The sequence below is a fragment of the Typha angustifolia genome, chromosome 15 (genome assembly GCF_048772165.1).
Source record: "Typha angustifolia cultivar Huaian chromosome 15, ASM4877216v1, whole genome shotgun sequence".
Lineage (NCBI taxonomy): Eukaryota > Viridiplantae > Streptophyta > Magnoliopsida > Poales > Typhaceae > Typha > Typha angustifolia.
Genome location: NC_133253.1, coordinates 2,137,037 through 2,154,806, shown reverse-complemented (window position 1 = coordinate 2,154,806; position 17,770 = coordinate 2,137,037). Strand labels below are relative to the sequence as shown.

Below are 17,770 nucleotides of genomic sequence, written 5' to 3'. Positions count from 1 at the left end.
GCTGTAGTGGATTAGTGATAGGTTTGTTTGTTTATTAGGCTAGGAGGGGATTAATAGAATAGAATTATTAAGGACGTGGCAGAACAAGGCAACGGCTAGAAAGTGGACTACGTCGGCGTGCGAGCGACGAGTGGCTGTCGGAAATAAATGGGTCCGGTGAAATCGATCCCAGCATTAATTGCTGGGTCCGGGGATTGGAGGAGCTCAACCGGCTCGGCCCGGCTCTTACATGTGGCAATTTCAGATTTCTGAGTGGTTTTCTTTTGCAAAATAGGGACTGAGAACAGGTTGCAGTAAAAATATAAGAGAAGATTTACAAACTCGTCTAACATAAGTGAAAGAGGTTAAACTGTTATTATGCAAACTAAATTCTTGCAGTTTGAAAACAGCCAGACATTCGTTTCAGCTTTGAGATTCTTTGCTATATTTTTGGAGAGCCTCCCAAATTCTAATTTCTTTTTTGGAGATGTTGGAAACTAGGAGTTGAACACAACTCTCTACTTGGGTGGTGTTTAAAAGTTTATATGAATTATTCTCACATTCACTCGTTCTTAGGCTAATGAAAGTGATCCTATTTTGCAATTAAATTTGACTTCGGTCGGAAATCACAAAATCTAAAAATGAATTAGTCTGCATATTTTGGCAGCAATAGAAAATAGTAGGTTGTGTTTTAGGTGCTACGTGCACTGTCGGGGTTGTTGGAAAAATCATTATTTAAACATAACTTTTTAGATATCAAACAGTACTTCAACGTTATATATTTACTATTTTAAACTCATGAATAAAAATAAATAAAAATTAGTGTTAAAGTGTCTACTGTGGCAATTGAAATAAAATCAAAATGAGCTTAATTCCCTAAGTGAATAACTCATAGGTAGATAATTACATTAATTTTAATAAAAGTTTTTAAGAAAAAAAATGAGAGATATTTGGAAAAGCCTTATCGGTGGCACCGTAAGAAAAATAAGCATTGAACCCTAAGTGAATACAAGATTTGAATGAAAAAATAACCAAAATATAGATGTTTTACTAGCTATCTAGCTTTAACTTTTCTTAGATCTACGTGGGATCTTGAAACCGTTCAATTATAAACTGCAATGCACTAAAACACTAATAAATGAAATACAGCTTAATGGAGGAATGTGATTGAAGATAAAGACTAGGGAAGCAAGCCAAACAGTATGTATTAGTAGGCAGCAGTAGAGCATGCCAAGTAGGTGGAAAAGATAAGAAAGAAAGAAATGGGAGGCACCGAAACTTCGACAAATCCAAGGTAGACCTATCCAACTATTCGATAAGGGATAGATTTAACCATAACCTAAGTCTCACTACCGTTGAGGAACTTTAGAGGCCAATGCAAAAACTAAGACAAAGTCTCAATTGGTCACCAACCAAAAAGGAACTTACACATGACGAAAGCAAACAGAGTGACGCGTACGCGAGATTTGGAATAAGGAAATAGGTCTACACTCGACGAGAGAGAAAAAGACACTACACTCGGCCAAAGAGTCTTTCAACGGCAACGATAGGAGGAGCGAAAATATCACCACTAGTCGGAGCTAAGTCTCCTGACATTGTGAGCGGCTAGAGGGGGCAAATGATGAAAAAGAAATGAAAAGATGCTTGGGGGCAAAAAGTCAAGTACCAATGTAGGAGGCAAGGAGATAAATAGAACAATAAAAAGGTTAATCAGTGTTTTACCGCATGGTCAAACAAGACTAACTGCTAGCATGAAAAGTCATGGCTCATAGATGGAAACATGCGAGTTAATTATCGATGAGACAAAGTCAAACAAATTATAGAATATTTATGATGGCGTCAAAGGGCGGTTTCACCTTTTAAATAAAATTAAAGTCTGAAGCTCGGGGGAGGGGGCGAATTTTAAAGCAAGGCATCGTTAGCATTGTTTCTTGTTTCTTGTCCTTTTGAGAAACGATTGGCGTTTCTTAGACTAAGGAAGGGGAAGCTTGCAAACATCATGATTAATAATGTAATGAATAGACCAAGTCGGTGATATTATTGCAGAGCCCTCTTGGAACAGCTGCTGCATATGTACTAAATTCTTGCCAACAATCCACTTCATAGACATTGATAGTGGAATACTAGTATTCAATCATTTTTAGACAAGTTTCTAAATACCACCCTACGTTTTCACTATATTATCTATACTTGAAAATTGTCATGCATTCATGAACAATGTCTCTTTGGGTGGCTCCACATCTACAGAATATTTGCAAAATTGGAGTTTGATTTCATTTTACGATAAAATTCAACTTTGGTTATATACTTGCAAATAATAAAAGAGGGTTTTATTTATAAAATAGCTAAAATATAGGGTGTTATTATTAAATTTCTCTTTCCTTTGACATCTACAACATCAATAGGGGATAGTAGATAGTCAACTAATTCATCTTAATCAAGGCGTAAGTCTCACCTCGAGGAACTTATAGTGATGCTTTTAAATGCTACTATTGATTTATTACCATCTCATACAATTTCACTGTAACTACTAGCTTAACGAAATGAGAAAAAAAAAGGAGATTTATTATTATTATTTTTTATAAGAAAATAGAAGAAAAAAAAAGAGTATGTGATCAGGTGAGTGGGATCGCCAGTTGGTCCAATCCAACAAAAATCTACATTAGATTTTGTAATCCAACACAGAACTCTCTCACTTTGGCTTGGCCGGTAGCTGTATTCCTCTTATACACATGCCAAGAAAGAAAGAAAGAAAGAAGAGCACTTCCAATTTTTCCCCCTTTTTGGTACTCTTTTTTGTAAATAAAAAAAAAAAAAAAAGACTTTTTTGTTTTTGTTTTTGTTTTGGTGCTGTTATTTTCCCCAAAACACCAAAAACTTATATCTCTCTCTCTCTCTCTCTCTCTCTCTGACTCGTCTCTTCTCTTCTATTCTCTTCTGTATCTCTCTCTCTATCTCTCTACTGGTTAGGGCTAGCCGTCTCCGGTTCTCCGCGGCGCCCGATCACCTCCTTGACAGCGCTGCCGGAGAGCGCTCGACTCCACTGTGGTAACCTTTCTGAACACGAGCTCCCGGTCATTATTATCCTCCGCCGCATCTCCTTCCTTTTTAAAACCCTAAACTGAAACCTAGCTGAAGCTTCGGTCGATCCCTAGGGTTAGGGTTACTTGTTGCGGTTTGGGATCTGGGAGGCGATGACCCATCCGGGAAAGTTTGTATCTGTTAACCTCAATAAATCCTACGGCCAACCTTCCTCCTCCTCCGGCGGCGCCGGCCATGGGCGACTGTCCCGTTCCCATCAGAGCTCCGGCGGAGGCGGGATGGTTGTCCTGTCACGGTCGCGGATCTCGTCGTCCTCCAGCCAGAAGACGGCGCCGAAGCTCTCGGTGCCGCCTCCCTTGAACCTGCCTTCTTTGAGGAAGGAGCACGAGCGCTTCGACCCGGCGGCGTCGGGATCCGGTCCCGGCCATGGTAGTTCGGGGCACGGGTCCGGTTCCGGCTCCTCCGTGATGGGGTGGACCAAGTCGGCCCTCAGGCAGGGTTTACCTGATAAGGATGCAATTACTGGAGGTCCAGATCAGCCGGGGAAATCGGGTGCTGATGGAGATCAGAGAGTTGGTAGCCCTTACATGCCTCCTGGTGTTCGGTCGGGCGGTCCGCCGCTTCAGGTGGGTCCGGCTCAAAGTTTCTCTGAGAAAGCTGTGATCTTGAGGGGCGAGGACTTCCCTTCTCTACGAGCTACTATTGCTTCGCCTTCAAAGCAGAAGGAGGGACAGAGCCTGAAGCAGAAGCAGAGGCAGGCAGGTGAGGAGGCATCCGAGGGGCGGGTGGAGAGGGCCGAATCACAGCTGCCACTCAACATGCGGCCTCAGATGAGATCCTCTCACTCGAGCGCTGGTAATGCATTGGATGGTGCTGAGGGTTTCAGCCGGCTGCCTGGTTCTTTGGGGCAGCCGCCGAAGCAGGATGGGTTCTTGACTGGGCCTCTTCCACTTGTTCGACTACAACACACATCTGAATGGGCTGACGATGAGCGTGACACGGGCCTTAGCATACCGGAACGAGATAGGGAGCATGGGTTTTCAAGATTTGAGCCTGCTTCGGTTCATGTTATCCATGATGGTCGTGGGCTACGTGATTCTGAACTTGGCAGTGCTCCACCAAGGGAGTTCTTTAGAGGGGATTCTTTCGGCAGGGACGCAGTTGCTACCAATAAGGAGAATAAGAATGCTGGTTCTTGGAGGTCACCACAAGTGCAGACAAGAGATAAGATGGGTGCCCGTGATGTGGCAATTGATAGAGATAGAACAGATCCAAGGCCTTTTAGTGGGGGCAGGGAAATGGGTAATGCTCAGTCTCCTTACAGAGACAATGTTCGTGATGGTTTTACTGATGGGACTCCTCAGGATTCGTGGTATAGTCGACGGGATTTGAGCTCTGCAATGAACTCTCAGAATCGCAAAAGTGCACCAGAAACTTTCAGTGGGAGGGCTGTGGAGCATTCTCATGGTTGGTATGGTGATACTTCCAAGAACTGGTACAAGGGAAATTCCCTTCAGAGTAATGCTGTTCCCAAGGGGCAATTTTCTTCTTGGAATAAAGGGCCATCAATAAATGATCCAATACTAAATTTTGGTAGAGAAAAGCGGATGGCCTCAAACAATGGGAAGTCGTACATTGAGGATGCAGGTTTTGACAGCAGGGATCCCTTTCTGGGTGGCATTGGAGATGTAAATGTTAAAGTATTCAAGAAGAAGAAGGAAGTGCAGAAAGAGGCTGATTTCCATGACCCTGTTAGGGAATCATTTGAAGCTGAGCTTGATAAGATTTTGAGGATTCAAGAGCAGGAGAGGCAACGGGTGATGGAAGAGCAAGCAAGAGTTATGGAGCTTGTTCGCAAGGAAGAAGAAGAGAGAGAGAGAATGATAAGGGAAGAGGAGGAGCGAAGACGTTTGCTGGAAGAAGAGGCAAGGGAGGCTGCTTGGAGGGTAGAACAAGAGAGGCTGGAGGCTGCAAAAAGAGCTGAGGACCAAAGAATTGCTAGGGAAGAGGAGAAGAGGAGGATTCTTATGGAAGAGGAGCGGAGGAAAGAGGCTGCACGTCAAAAGCTGTTGGAGTTGGAGGCAAGGATTGCAAGGAGGCAGACTGAAGCTAATACAAGAGACGATAGACCTCCTTCTGCTGCTGCTGATGAACGTCTGCCCACGCCAGTGATGGATAGAGACTTGTCAAGGGTTGCAGATGTTGGAGATTGGGAGGATGGCGAGAGAATGGTTGAGCAAATCACTAGCTCTGCATCATTTGGTTCCTCCAGTACGAGTAGATACCATGACACAGTTTCCAGTTTGTACTCTTCAAGAGATGGAAATCCTTCATCTATGGACAAAGGAAAACAGTCATATTACAGTCCGGCGGTCCCAGTCCAAGACCAGGATAGTATTTTCCGCAGTCCAAGGCGAGATGCATTTGGAGCTAGGAGAGGCTTCCCCAAGAAAGAGTTCCATAACGCTCCAGGGACAATGTCCATTAGGCCATCTTCTAAAGGAGGAACACCCGAATATCCCCAGCTACCAGATGATTTCTCCAATGGAAGAGGGCAGAGATGGAATATATCCAGGGAGAATGATAGTTTCAGCAAGAACTCCAACTTTGATGGTGAGATTCTCGACAGCAACAGGCTTGGTGATGCTGGTTGGGAACCTAATAATTCTCGTATAAGCTTAAATGGTCAATACACTGACAATCTAATACAGAATAATGAGTCTGATGTCTTTTCCTCCTTTGCAAAATCTCGTCATTCATTGAGGCAGCCGCGTGTACCCCCACCTCCATCTGTGTCGGTGCACAGAAATACTGTTAGAGCTTCCACTGAACGCTCTAGTTCTTTTCTGGATAGTGAAGCACAATACTGTTCGGGGAGAAATGAAAAACAAGCTTTACAGACAGGATATGTGAATGTGTATCAGGAGACCTTTCGACAATCTGGAAGAGCGCTATTAGTTGAAGACAATGCTATCTCTCTAGAGCAAAACAAGAATGAGGATAAGAACAGTCCAAGATGTGACTCACAGTCATCTCTTTCTGTTTCAAGCCCCCCGAGTTCACCCACACATCTTTCACATGATGAAATGGATGTTTCTGGGGATTCACCAGCATTACCAACTTCTGCTGATGGTGAGCGAACTCTTTTATCTGACACGGATCATGCTGTGATTGCATCAGAGGATGGTATTATGAATAGACTAACTACTTCGAGTACCATTTCTCATGGGGAGGATGATGACTGGGCCAGTGGAAACAATCAAGAAATGCAACAGCAAGAAGAGTATGATGAAGAGGATGATGGCTTTCAAGAAATAGATGAACTCCATGAAGGTGATGATGAGAATCTTGACTTAGGTCAAGACTTTGAAGATTTGCAATCAGGTATGCAAAATACAGCCGAGGAGATAGAACAGGTTATACTAGGTTTCAATGAAGGTGTTGAAGTAAAAATTCCTAGTAGCACTGAGTTTGAAAAGGCTTCTAAGAAGAGTGAAAATACAGCGGTTGTGCAGGCTAGTTCTGCAAGTAGCATGAAAGAAATGGTGAATAATGGTGAGAGTGCTTTCTTGGAGGAGACTGTAAATAACTTTAAAGTTATTAATGAAACAGAAAAAGCACTGCAAAATTTGTCTCTTGATTCAGCAGCATCCGAAAGTTATCCCCCATATGTTGTTGAGGCATCTAATATATCAGGAGGGGCAGATCAAAAGATGACGACGATGACGACAAGCTTGTCTGTGCCATCTACGTCCTCAGCAACACCTGTTACATCATCATCAACTACAGTTGCCAGTCAGGGTGAAGTACCTGTTCAACTGCAATTTGGTCTGTTTTCTGGCCCTTCTTTAATACCATCTCCAGTTCCAGCCATTCAGATTGGTTCTATCCAAATGCCGATCCATTTACATACCTCGGTTAGCCCTTCTCTGACTCAGATGCACCCTTCACAGGCTCCATTATTCCAGTTTGGCCAGCTGAGGTATACCCCACCTATGTCCCAGAGTATCTTGCCACTAGCTCCGCAGGCAATGTCCTTCATTCAGCCTCCTGTGTCAGCTTCTTACATGCTTAACCAGAATTCTGCTGGTGGTCTACCTAACCAAGTGACTGGAGGCACTTCTCAAGACATGCCAGGAGGCAGAATGCCCTTTTGTTCTGCAGATAAGTCAGTAGCCCCAGCAGATAAGTCTGTAGGTCTCACAAGCAAGCTTCACGATCATTCTCAAGAAAATTTGGATTCTGAGCAGCAGAAGCTATTGTTGAATGACCAAAAGAAAGAAACTGTGATTTCTGCTGCACAGAGAGACGTTTCTTCCTCTGGTGAGAAGAAACATATAAGTGATACTGTTTCACAAGCTGGGCATCATATTAATCATGATAATTTCATGAAAAGGAATTTCAAACCTATCCCTACTTCCAAAGAATCTCAAGCTCCACTGTATGCTGGATCACAATCTTCTCGGTTTATTTCAGAAGGGAAAGTTGGAAGCGGCTCAAGGGTTCCAGGATCTGTATCAGGTGGCAGAGGTAAAAGATTTGGTTATGCTCCAAGGAATTCTGGTTCAAGATTCCCATTTTCAGGTCCAGAAACCTCACAGACAGAGTCAATTAGATCTCAGCTAAGGACTCGAAGGAATATCCGAAGAACTGAATTTCGAGTCCGAGAAAATGTTGAGAAGAAGCAAACTCAAAGTGCAGATTCATTCAACTATGCTGGGCAAGATGAGAAGCAAAATTCTAATGGCAAAATTTCAGGAATTTCTGTGAGGAATGTCGGGAAAAAATTAGCCAATGAACCAGGCAACTTAAATTCAAGCCCTTCTGCAATGCAACCTGTCAGTCTTAATGGCAGAACAGAGAAAGCCATAGGAAAGGAGGCTGTGAAAAGGAGTGTAACTTCTGTTGACAAGTCTCGTGGTGGGAAACGAAACTTTAGGACAAATGAGAGTCCTGAGGAGGATGTTGATCCTCCTCTGCAGAGTGGAGTTGTCTGCGTTTTCAAACAATCAGGGATTGAAGTTCCTAGTGATGAGGATGACTTTATCCAGGTAAAGTCCAAGAAGCAAATGTTGAATGATCGTAGAGAGCAAAGAGAAAGAGAAAATAAGTCAAAACTGAGGGTGTCAAAGGTATGTAGCTACAAATTTTGATAACTCATATGCTGGTCATACTGTCCTTTCCATATTGCCCTAAAAAAGGGGAGTTTTGATTGGCATTGTTTTTACCAGGCACCTCGCAAACAACGAATTGTTTCACTAGTTAAGGCCTCTAGTAGCAATCTGAGTAAAACGACAGTTTCTTTGGCTGGAGATTCCACGAGGAGCGTGCATTCTGATGTTGTGGTTACACAGGGAAGAAACTTCGTTAATAGTGAGCCATCACTTGCATTCGCTGTTAATATGACATCACAATCTCTACCCCCAATTGGTACACCCTCTTTGAATTCAGATTCTGATGCAAAATCCAGCAATATGAAGTATGCTCTATTATCTTGACATTTGTTATGCTCCTTGGTTGGCTTCTGTGACTTTATTCACATAGTCTATTACAGGTCCAAGCAGGTCACCGCTGTTCCAACCATATCTTGTGCTGGAGAAAAGCTTGTATCGGGTATGCTATTTGAAAACAACAAAGTATCTTCTGACAGTGGTCCACTTCCATTTGGTTCCTGGGATAAAGGACAATTAAATCAGCAGGTAATTATCTGTCACTTAAGTTCTTTATCTTTTTTCTTTAGGTTTATGAGCACTCTTTATGTTTTATTTCTGTATGCACACATATATTGCCCTGTTAGACCAAAGTCGTTGAGCACATCTACTTGTTATTTCCTTATAGTTTGCCTTTTGTCATTTCTTGTTCTCATAGCACAAGCTCTTTTTATACTTCAGATTTAGAACACTGAGTTATCTAATTTGCCTTGTGTATATTTCCTTCAAATATTTGTGTTTACTGCAGTTTCCTGTAGATTTGACATATTATGTCAATCATTTGTTTTGATCACTTTTTTTAAACTTAAAAGAAAGAACCTGGAATTGTAGATGTTAGCATATGGGACATCTGGAATTCTGGATACAACATTGTCAGAATTTGATAAACCTGCATCCAGTAACATACGTAGTAGTGAGACATATCAGAGGATGTCTCTAAAAGAGAAGCCAGATCTTGGATAAAACTTGCAATTAACCAGTTAAAGCATAGATATATATCACTGGAAACTCTGTAGAACAGTTAGCAACAGTACTTGTTGGATCTTCTGATGTCTGGAATGACTTTTCGGTGCTTATATATTCTTTAAAATTTAAATAGCTTGTTTCTAATGTAGAGAATTCACTTTTTGTAGTTTAGAAAGACTTAGCATAAGCATTTCAGTCATTGGGTAATTGGTTTTACTGCACGAGCTGAAATTATCGTAGACCATAACCAATCCTTTTTCCTAGTAATGGGTAAGGGTTTTATGACTAAATATGAACCTAGGTCAATCCTGAAGATCATCATATTATTGAGCTATAAGAAAGTCGTATGAACAAGATTAACTATAATATTTGTAAGGCCTTTGTTGGTAAGAATTATTTTTCAGACTTGGTTGTAGTTAGACTTTGATGACCTAGGTTTACGCCTCCAAAGATCTCCCGAGTCATGGGTTGTTTGGTGAGAAGTATGACAAAAGCTGATTTAAGGACTCCTCTTCATTTCAGCGCTAAATTAAGTAGGTGGTTAACAAATATAAATTTTCTAATTGTTAGCTCCATTAAGATGTTTAATAGTTCTTTTGTGCATGACACTATTTAGTTTGCAGTCTCTTTCATGGAGAGACTGCTAATCATCACTGTCAACTAGGAAGTGTATATGTGCATTCATGGAAATCGTTTGAATAATTAATTTGATCATCATTGTTGAGAAATGACTAATGAGAACATAATGCTGAGAAAATTTAAACTGAATATTGTAGCTAATCTAGAGTTGTATAATTTAGTAGGTTAATCTTGATAATTAAGTGTTGATCTCGGGGACAATAACGAAGAAATGAAAAATAGTAGAAAAAGAAAAAGAAAGTAAGTGATCAGCTGGATTCATTTTCGAAGGCCTCACTCCCTTGTTGCCTCATGCAAAGGAGAAGGAGAAGGCCATAGCCTTTGAGGGAACTTAAATTTTATCTATGCCAGAATATATCATCCCATTGTTAGAAGAGATCTTGCAATTCTTAATAAGGGTTATACGGGAATTCATTAACTCAAATTCCCAATTTGGATAGGTGAAACAAGATCCATCCATACAGGTACTGCAGTATCATGAGAACCTAACCAGTCGCTTACTATCAGCCTAAACCATATTAAACCAAGTCTAAATTAGACCCTATTTAGAGGGACGTTAAAGTCATGAAAGTACATGAAAATAATTAAAATCAATAAAAAATATTATATAAATTAAATCCTTCTAAATTTGATATAACTTATGAAGAGTCTAATGTAAAGATTTGCTGCCAGTCTCTACTCTGATGCAATTGATGATCTTGATATCAACTTTGACAGGTTATATCTTTAACACAAACTCAACTTGAAGAAGCTATGGCAGCAGCGCGTTTTGAATCGCATGCAGGCTCTACCATTTCTCTCGAGCCCAACAAGTCTACAACATCAATGATGACTCAAGAAAAACCTTTTTCTTTGTCTACGAACCCTGTCAACTCTCTTCTTGCCGGAGAGAAAATCCAGTTTGGTAAGCGCTTTTCTTTGAATTTTCACATTTACATGATTTTAGCTGCAACTAACTTTTCCGACTTCAGGGGCTGTTACTTCACCAACTATTCTCACGGCTGTCAGCCGACCTCAACCAGTTGGACTTCGTCCTCCAGGTCCATGTAGGTCTGACATGATAGTTGATCACAACTTGCCTGCAGCTAACAACGACTGTGACATGATTTTTGACAAAGAAAAGCATCCAGAGGAATCTTTTGCAAATCTAGAAGATGCTGAAGCTGAAGCTGAAGCAGCTGCTTCTGCTATCGCTGTTGCTGCTATTAGTAATGATGAGATAGTTGGGATTGGTGCAGGCTCATCTTCTGCGTCAGTTACCAAAAGTTTCAGCAGTGCAGATGTAACTGGGTTGACTTCGGGAGGTCATAAAATGATTCCTTTGATACTTTCAGTCAAATGTTTACTTTCGATTCTCTATTTACTTGCTTTCTTTTGCATTTTAATGCTGAAGTGGTAACATTTGCAACAGGCATGACAATCGGTCGAGATGTATCTGCTCAATCATCTAGTGAAGAGTCCTTGGCAGTTGCTCTTCCGGCTGATCTTTCAGTTGACACTCCATCTCTTTCATTATGGCCTCCTTTACCAAGCCCTCAGACATCTGGAACAATGATCTCACAATTTCCTGGTGGACCACCGTCTCATTTTCCCTGCTTTGAGATGAACCCAATGCTAGGAGGGCGTATCTTTGCCTTTGGGCCTCATGATGAGTCTGCTGGGACACAGGGTCAATCACAAAGAAGTAGTAGTTTGCCTTCAGGGGCACTTGGAGCTTGGCCACAATGCCATTCTGGCGTCGATTCATTTTATGGTCCTCCAGCAGGGTTCACTGGTCCATTCATCAGTCCTGGAGGAATTCCTGGTGTTCAAGGTCCTCCTCATATGGTTGTCTACAACCACTTTGCTCCAATGGGGCAATTTGGTCAAGTAGGCTTAAGTTTCATGGGCACCACTTATATTCCTACGGGAAAGCAACCTGAATGGAAGCACAACTCAGGATCTTCTGGAGTTGGTGTTAGTGAGGGTGATCTAGGCAATCAAAATGTCGCTTCTGGTCAGTGCACCTCGCCCAGCATGCCTGCTCCTGTACAGCAGCTAGGCCCTGGTTCATCTCTCATGCCGATTGCTTCTCCATTGACCATGTTTGACATTGCGCCATTTCAGGTATCCTCTTTCTAAAGAGATAAATCTCAAGTGTTATGCAACTGGCAATCCTAACTACTATTAATTGAAGGGGAATGCGTATATCTTAATTATTAATTGTTTGCATCTAAAGGTAGGTTCAGTGGGAAATAGACCCACATATTCTACACTATGATAGTCTTATGGTGTAATTCTTTAGTATGCCCAAAATTTTGCTAGCCATTAGCCATTTTCAGGATGAAGGTGCTTCTGAATGTTAGTATCTAGTGGGTTTCCTGGAATTGAAGAATTGACAAAGTGTCTGGAATGGTTAGGATGATCATGATTTCTGAGGGATCAGCAGTTAGGTTTAGGGTTTGAAGTAAGGGAGAATCACTAGGGACCTTATACTGTCATGTAGAAGTAATGTCTTGTAGAAGTTCTTTTATCTATTTATTTATTTTTATGATATTCTCCAGGCACCTGCTGACATACCAATGCAACCTCGCTGGTCTCACTTACCTGCTCAACCACTGCATTCTGTCCCTCTATCAGTACCACTGCAGCAACATCAGGTAGAGGGTGGGACGCCTTCACAGTTTTGCCATCCCTTGGATAATCCTACTGGCATTAGTAGGTTCCACGAGGCCCATTCTTGTGCACCTTCTGATGGCAATAGAATTTTTCCTCTTCCAAGCTCTACTTGCTCCCAATTTCCAGATGAGATAGTTCTTATGGAACAACAAAATTCTAGCAGTGGTGGTGTCCAAAATATTAGTCCTTCACATAGCCCTACAAGTGGAAACAATAACAAGATGTCAAACAGTAACAAAACTTCAAGGATTACGATGACTAATGTGGGTGAGAGTAATCGAGTTGGGATGACTGGCAGTAACGCTGGAAGCCAGAACACTGCCTCACCCTCCAAGCCTCAACTACCAACATCAGGCCAACAGTATCTTCATCCAGCTGGATATTCCGATAAGCATAGTGGGGGTTCCCAGAAGATGGGTTCTGGGGGTGATATGCACCGCAGGTCACGATTTCAGGGAAGAAACCCGAATTTGGGTTCTGACAAGAGTTTTGGCACTGGAAGGATGAAGCAAGTATATGTTGCTAAGCCATCAACAAGTGGACCTGCAAACCCGACCTAACTGAATGCTTTCAGTTCCTCTCTGCCAAGATCATCTGGCTTCCAGTTTCCTTAGTTGTTGGATGTTAGGAGAGCTGGGGGAAGAATCTGACCTTACCTTACCTGTAAGTCCTAATCAGGCGTTGCTTCTCGCTTTTCACTGTTATGCTGGTTTGCAGTTGGTCTCTCATTTCTGGATATTTATAGAAAGGCAGACAGAGGATAGAGGGCTCGTGTCCCATATATATATATATATGTAATTCAATATTCACTAGTGGAGTTAGGCTAGCCTGCGGCCATGTTTCTTTTTGTTGGTATTAAGAGGCATGAGATGCATAGAGAGCTAACTTCACGCATTCGTCTAGACACTCAGAATAGCAGTCTCATAAATGGTTGGTATGTTATGAGTAGTATTTATTGTTTTCCAGGCTCCGGAGGAAGATGTTGAGCGTCGGATATATGTAAGGAGTCTAGTTGAATGCTCATAACATTGTCCAATGCTATCAACGAGAATCATGTTTGTTGGTTTTTTCCCCCTGTTTTCTTTTACTTTTTTCCTTCTAAGTTGTATGCTTGCGGACTTCACTAATCTTCGACACAATGATAAACCCAGGAAAAGAATAGTTCAATAGCAGTACACTCCATTGGCTGTAGGAAATTTTAGGTGTTCATTATCCGATTCCTGCTTGTTGTCGATGTGCACATCTAAAACCCATAAAATTATGAAGTTCTATCATTTGATAAGTTTTTTCTTGGCATATATATATATATAGGTCATAAGACAAAGGAGAAAAAGAAAATTACAAAAAATTCCAATGAAAATGCCAGTCGTGAATTCTTGTCATTTGATTCTTTCCTTTTGAGGTGCTAGCTAATGGAAAGTAGGACTTTTGCAATAATGTCAGGACTTTCACCTTATTTTTCCTCTTGTTCTTGGAAATAATCTGCATTCGTTTGTTTTTGGATAAAATACCTCCGAATCCTATTTGTGGGGATATGATCTTACAAATTGTAATATCCTGTCTATCTATTCTCTAAGAAAGAATAGTCTGTCCATCTAGAGAAACAAAAACCAATGCATTCTTAGATTTGGAACTTTCTAAGTATAAAACATAGTTTTTCTGTGTGTGTGTGTGTGTGTATTTGTATATATCTCACTGGTTGTCTGGGTCAGTAATACGTTTGAAGTTTGAAGATATCGTCGATGAAAGCCTCTCAACTCAAATAAATAGCCTTTCAACGAAAATCCAGCTCTTTGTATCAATTACAGCATGTAAATGACATGATATTTCTCTGCTGATCCTAAATCAAGTTTACAAGAAGGGTCATATTTTTGGAAGACAACCATTAATACAGAAAGTTATACGTAACATTCTTCTGGAACAGCAATCTCTCTTATGCAATGGCATTGGATAAAGAATGCTATTTCTGTACATCTCCTGAAGGAGTACAGAACTGAACATAAGACATGCTCCATCAACTAAGCAAGAAGATTCATCAGGCTCACCACTTACTATATCACCTCTATTAGGCTAACTCCTCTATCTTTCTTCAATCCCTTCAGTTCCATATCACACCTTAGCCTCTCATAATCACCCCACTTTTCATTCTCTGCATAGATGTTGGAAAGGATCACATAAGAACTTGGAGCGCACTGCTTGGACTTGATGAGCAATTCACCAATGGCTTCTCCGATTTGAGTATTCCCATGGCATTGACATGCTCCAAGCAAAGATTCCAGCAAGCTAGCCGATGGTTTAAAAGGGAGTTTCTTAACAAGATCATATGCTTCATCCAAGTGCCCGGTGCGGCCAAAGAGGTCAACCATGCAGGCATAATGCTCCATCCTTGGTACTATGTGGTGATTTTGTAACATAGAGTTGAAAAGCATTCTACCATGTTCTACAAGGCCAGCATGACTGCAAGCTGATAATATACTAACAAAGGTAATGTCATCCGGTTTCAGACCAATTTGTTCCATCATGGAGAAGAGATTGAGGGCAGCTTCACCATTTCCATGCATCCCATAAGCATTTATCATCACACTCCAGGTGATCGCGTCCTTCTCTTTCAATCCCTCGAAGAGGTCCTTCGCAAATGAAATGCTCCCGCACCTGGCATGCATGTCAATAAGGGAATTGGCTACAGAGATGTTGCTACCGAAACCCTTGCGTAGAGTAAAACCTGTCAAACATTGTCCCAAATCTACACTTCCTAATTGTGAACATGCAGAGATCAGTGCTAGAATTGTAAAGACGTCGGGCTCCAATTCCATCTGAAGCATTTTGCGGAAGTACGTGACTGCTTCTTCTGCATGTTTGCATTGGAGACAGGCAGATATGATAGTATTCCAACCTACAACATTTCTTTCATTGACCATCTTAAAGAGAAGGCAACAATAATTGATGTTGTCAAACCTGGCATACATGCTCATAGTTGATGTGAGAAAGGATGATTCTGATGTGAAGGAATTTCTAACTGCATAACCATGTATGGACTTGCCTTGCATCTGGCTCTCACATATGGGCAATATATTCAACAAGGTCACAGAGTTTGGCTTCCAACCATCCATCACCATTTGATGATAAAGGATCATGACCTTGTTAAACAAGTTACTTTTACGGTATCCGGTCATCATAGCATTCCAGGAGACAAAACTTTTGAAGCACAGACCATCGAAGAGTTTGCGACCTGCCGCAACATCGCCACAGTTAGTGTACATACTTATGAGAGCATTTGTAAGAGAAATATCCGAGTCACATCCACTTTTGGCTGCCAGCGCATGAATAGATACTCCGTGTATGCGGTCTTCAATCTGGGTTAAGCTGCTGAGAAGACTGATCATAGTAACTAAATCAAATTGCACACCTTCTTGACGCATCTTGGAAAATAATTTTAGAGAAGCCTCTGTGTCTTCCATTTTAGTGAACCCAGATATAATAGTATTCCAAGAGACTACATTTCGAATCGGCATTGTATGAAACAACTTAAAAGAAGTCGAGAGCTGACCGCAATCACAGTATAGAGCCAAGAGTGTGTTCATCACATTAGAGTTTGAATCAAATCCATTTCTAACACTATATGCATGGGCAGACTTACCTAAGGGTAAGTCTTTGGTACTCTTGCAACCAGAGATTACACTGACCATAGACACCACATCTGGAGCAACACCTTCCCGTTGCATACGACGGGCAATATCTAAAGCTTTACTCCACTCGCTGTTTAGAAGATAGCCTGAAATCATAGAGTTTGACAAGAGTAGGTTTTTCTCAGGAGTACCATGGAACAAATATCTAGCTGAAGCTAGTTTCCCAAGCTTTGCATACATTGAGACAAGGGCAGCTATGACGGAAACTTGGCCTGCAATCCCAAATTTGATGGCAATTGCATGGATGCATTCACCGTGATAAATATTAAAGAGATCAACACAAAAAGAAAGAACAGATACCAATGTAACTAGATTAGGCCTTACACCCATAAAATGCATCAGCTTGAAAAGCTCAAAGCCTTCCTCAAACTCCCCATGCTGTCCATAGCTTGAAATCATTGCATTCCAAGCTACTAAATCTTTCACGGGTTGCATTTCAAACAACAATCTAGCAGAGGATATATCCCCAAGTCCAGCATACATCGAGATTAATGTAGGCAAAAGTGCCTCGTCACTGAACGCTCCAGATTTAAGAGCAAGGCCATGCAATGACTTACCGACTTCTGCAGCTCCCGGGCTTGCACAAAGAGGAATTATACTAATAATAGTGCTCGAATTTGCCTTCAAACCAGTTAGTTGCATCTGCCACAGACCCTCAAAAGCTTCGTGAATGCACCCATTCAAAGAATAACCAGAAATCATAGCATTCCATGAGATCAAATCTCTTTCAGACATATTATCAAACACTTTCTTTGATGTACCAATTTGGCCAGCCTTAGCATACATATCAAGAAGAGCAGTCTGAACTCCTACATTGCCACCATACCCAGTTCTCAGAACCATGCAATGCACCTCTTTCCCTGCTCTAAGACTAGAAATGGCGGCACAAGCCTTAATAACTGAAGGAAAGGTAAAGTGATCCGAGCAACAGTAGCTAGAATTCTGCGACCAGCGATAAAGATCAAGCAACTCAGGATAGAACCCATGATCCGAAAAGCATCTAATTGCTAAATTTTGCAGGTACAAACCAGGTCTATCGACAGTGCTAAATACAGATAATGCGAGTGCGGGATTACCAAAGGTGAGATATTTACGAATGACTTCAATGACAAGGGAGTGATCTTCAATTAATCTTGAGACAACGAGGAGAGTGTGGACTTTCCTGAGGGATTCTAATGAGTAGCAACTAAGCAAGAGGTCAAGGTGTTTGATGTGGGTCTCAACAGTTGGTTGTTGGCGTTCGGGATTAAATGATGGGGTTGTTGGGATTGAGGAGAGGAATGATTTGGGAATGAGGAGGTCCGTGAGATGGTGGTGTATCCGTTTGCATAAGAGAATAGAAGGGTTGAAGAATTTGAGATTCGAGGTCTTCATATCATAGAGGAGGAGGAGGAGGCCATTGCTTGGACTGACTGAGCAATCTATCGAATAGTTGGGAGTCATTATTCATGCCGCCGGTAATTTATTTATAGAAAAAGGTTGGGCCTAAATACATTCTATTTTACTTGATTCCCTTTTGATTGGGTTTAATTCATTAGCTATTTAATAGCCACATCAATCGAATTTGAACAAAGTCTAATATAAATAAAC

General features: G+C 41.4%; 2 protein-coding genes across 3 annotated transcripts; one reads left to right on the top strand and one right to left on the bottom strand.

Annotated features, from left to right (window-relative positions):
- Positions 1-2,881: 2,881 nt before the first annotated feature.
- LOC140777553 (uncharacterized) lies at positions 2,882-13,561 on the top strand. 2 transcript variants are annotated; one of them, XM_073121739.1, is made up of 8 exons: positions 2,882-3,027; positions 3,135-8,153; positions 8,253-8,500; positions 8,576-8,720; positions 10,554-10,740; positions 10,808-11,140; positions 11,248-11,942; positions 12,380-13,561. In XM_073121739.1, the coding sequence occupies exons 2-8, from the start codon at positions 3,174-3,176 to the stop codon at positions 13,052-13,054; spliced, it is 7,263 nt and encodes a 2,420-aa protein (XP_072977840.1). In that variant the 5' UTR covers positions 2,882-3,027; positions 3,135-3,173; the 3' UTR covers positions 13,055-13,561. The 2 variants fall into 2 exon arrangements, with proteins under 2 accessions (XP_072977840.1, XP_072977839.1); XM_073121738.1 differs by having other exon boundaries at positions 2,883-8,153.
- Positions 13,562-14,251: 690 nt separating this feature from the next.
- Positions 14,252-17,642, bottom strand: LOC140778494 (pentatricopeptide repeat-containing protein At5g39350-like). The gene has a single exon (XM_073123236.1). It carries the CDS (start codon positions 17,621-17,623, stop codon positions 14,546-14,548), a length of 3,078 nt encoding a protein of 1,025 aa, XP_072979337.1. The 5' UTR covers positions 17,624-17,642; the 3' UTR covers positions 14,252-14,545.
- Positions 17,643-17,770: the final 128 nt, after the last annotated feature.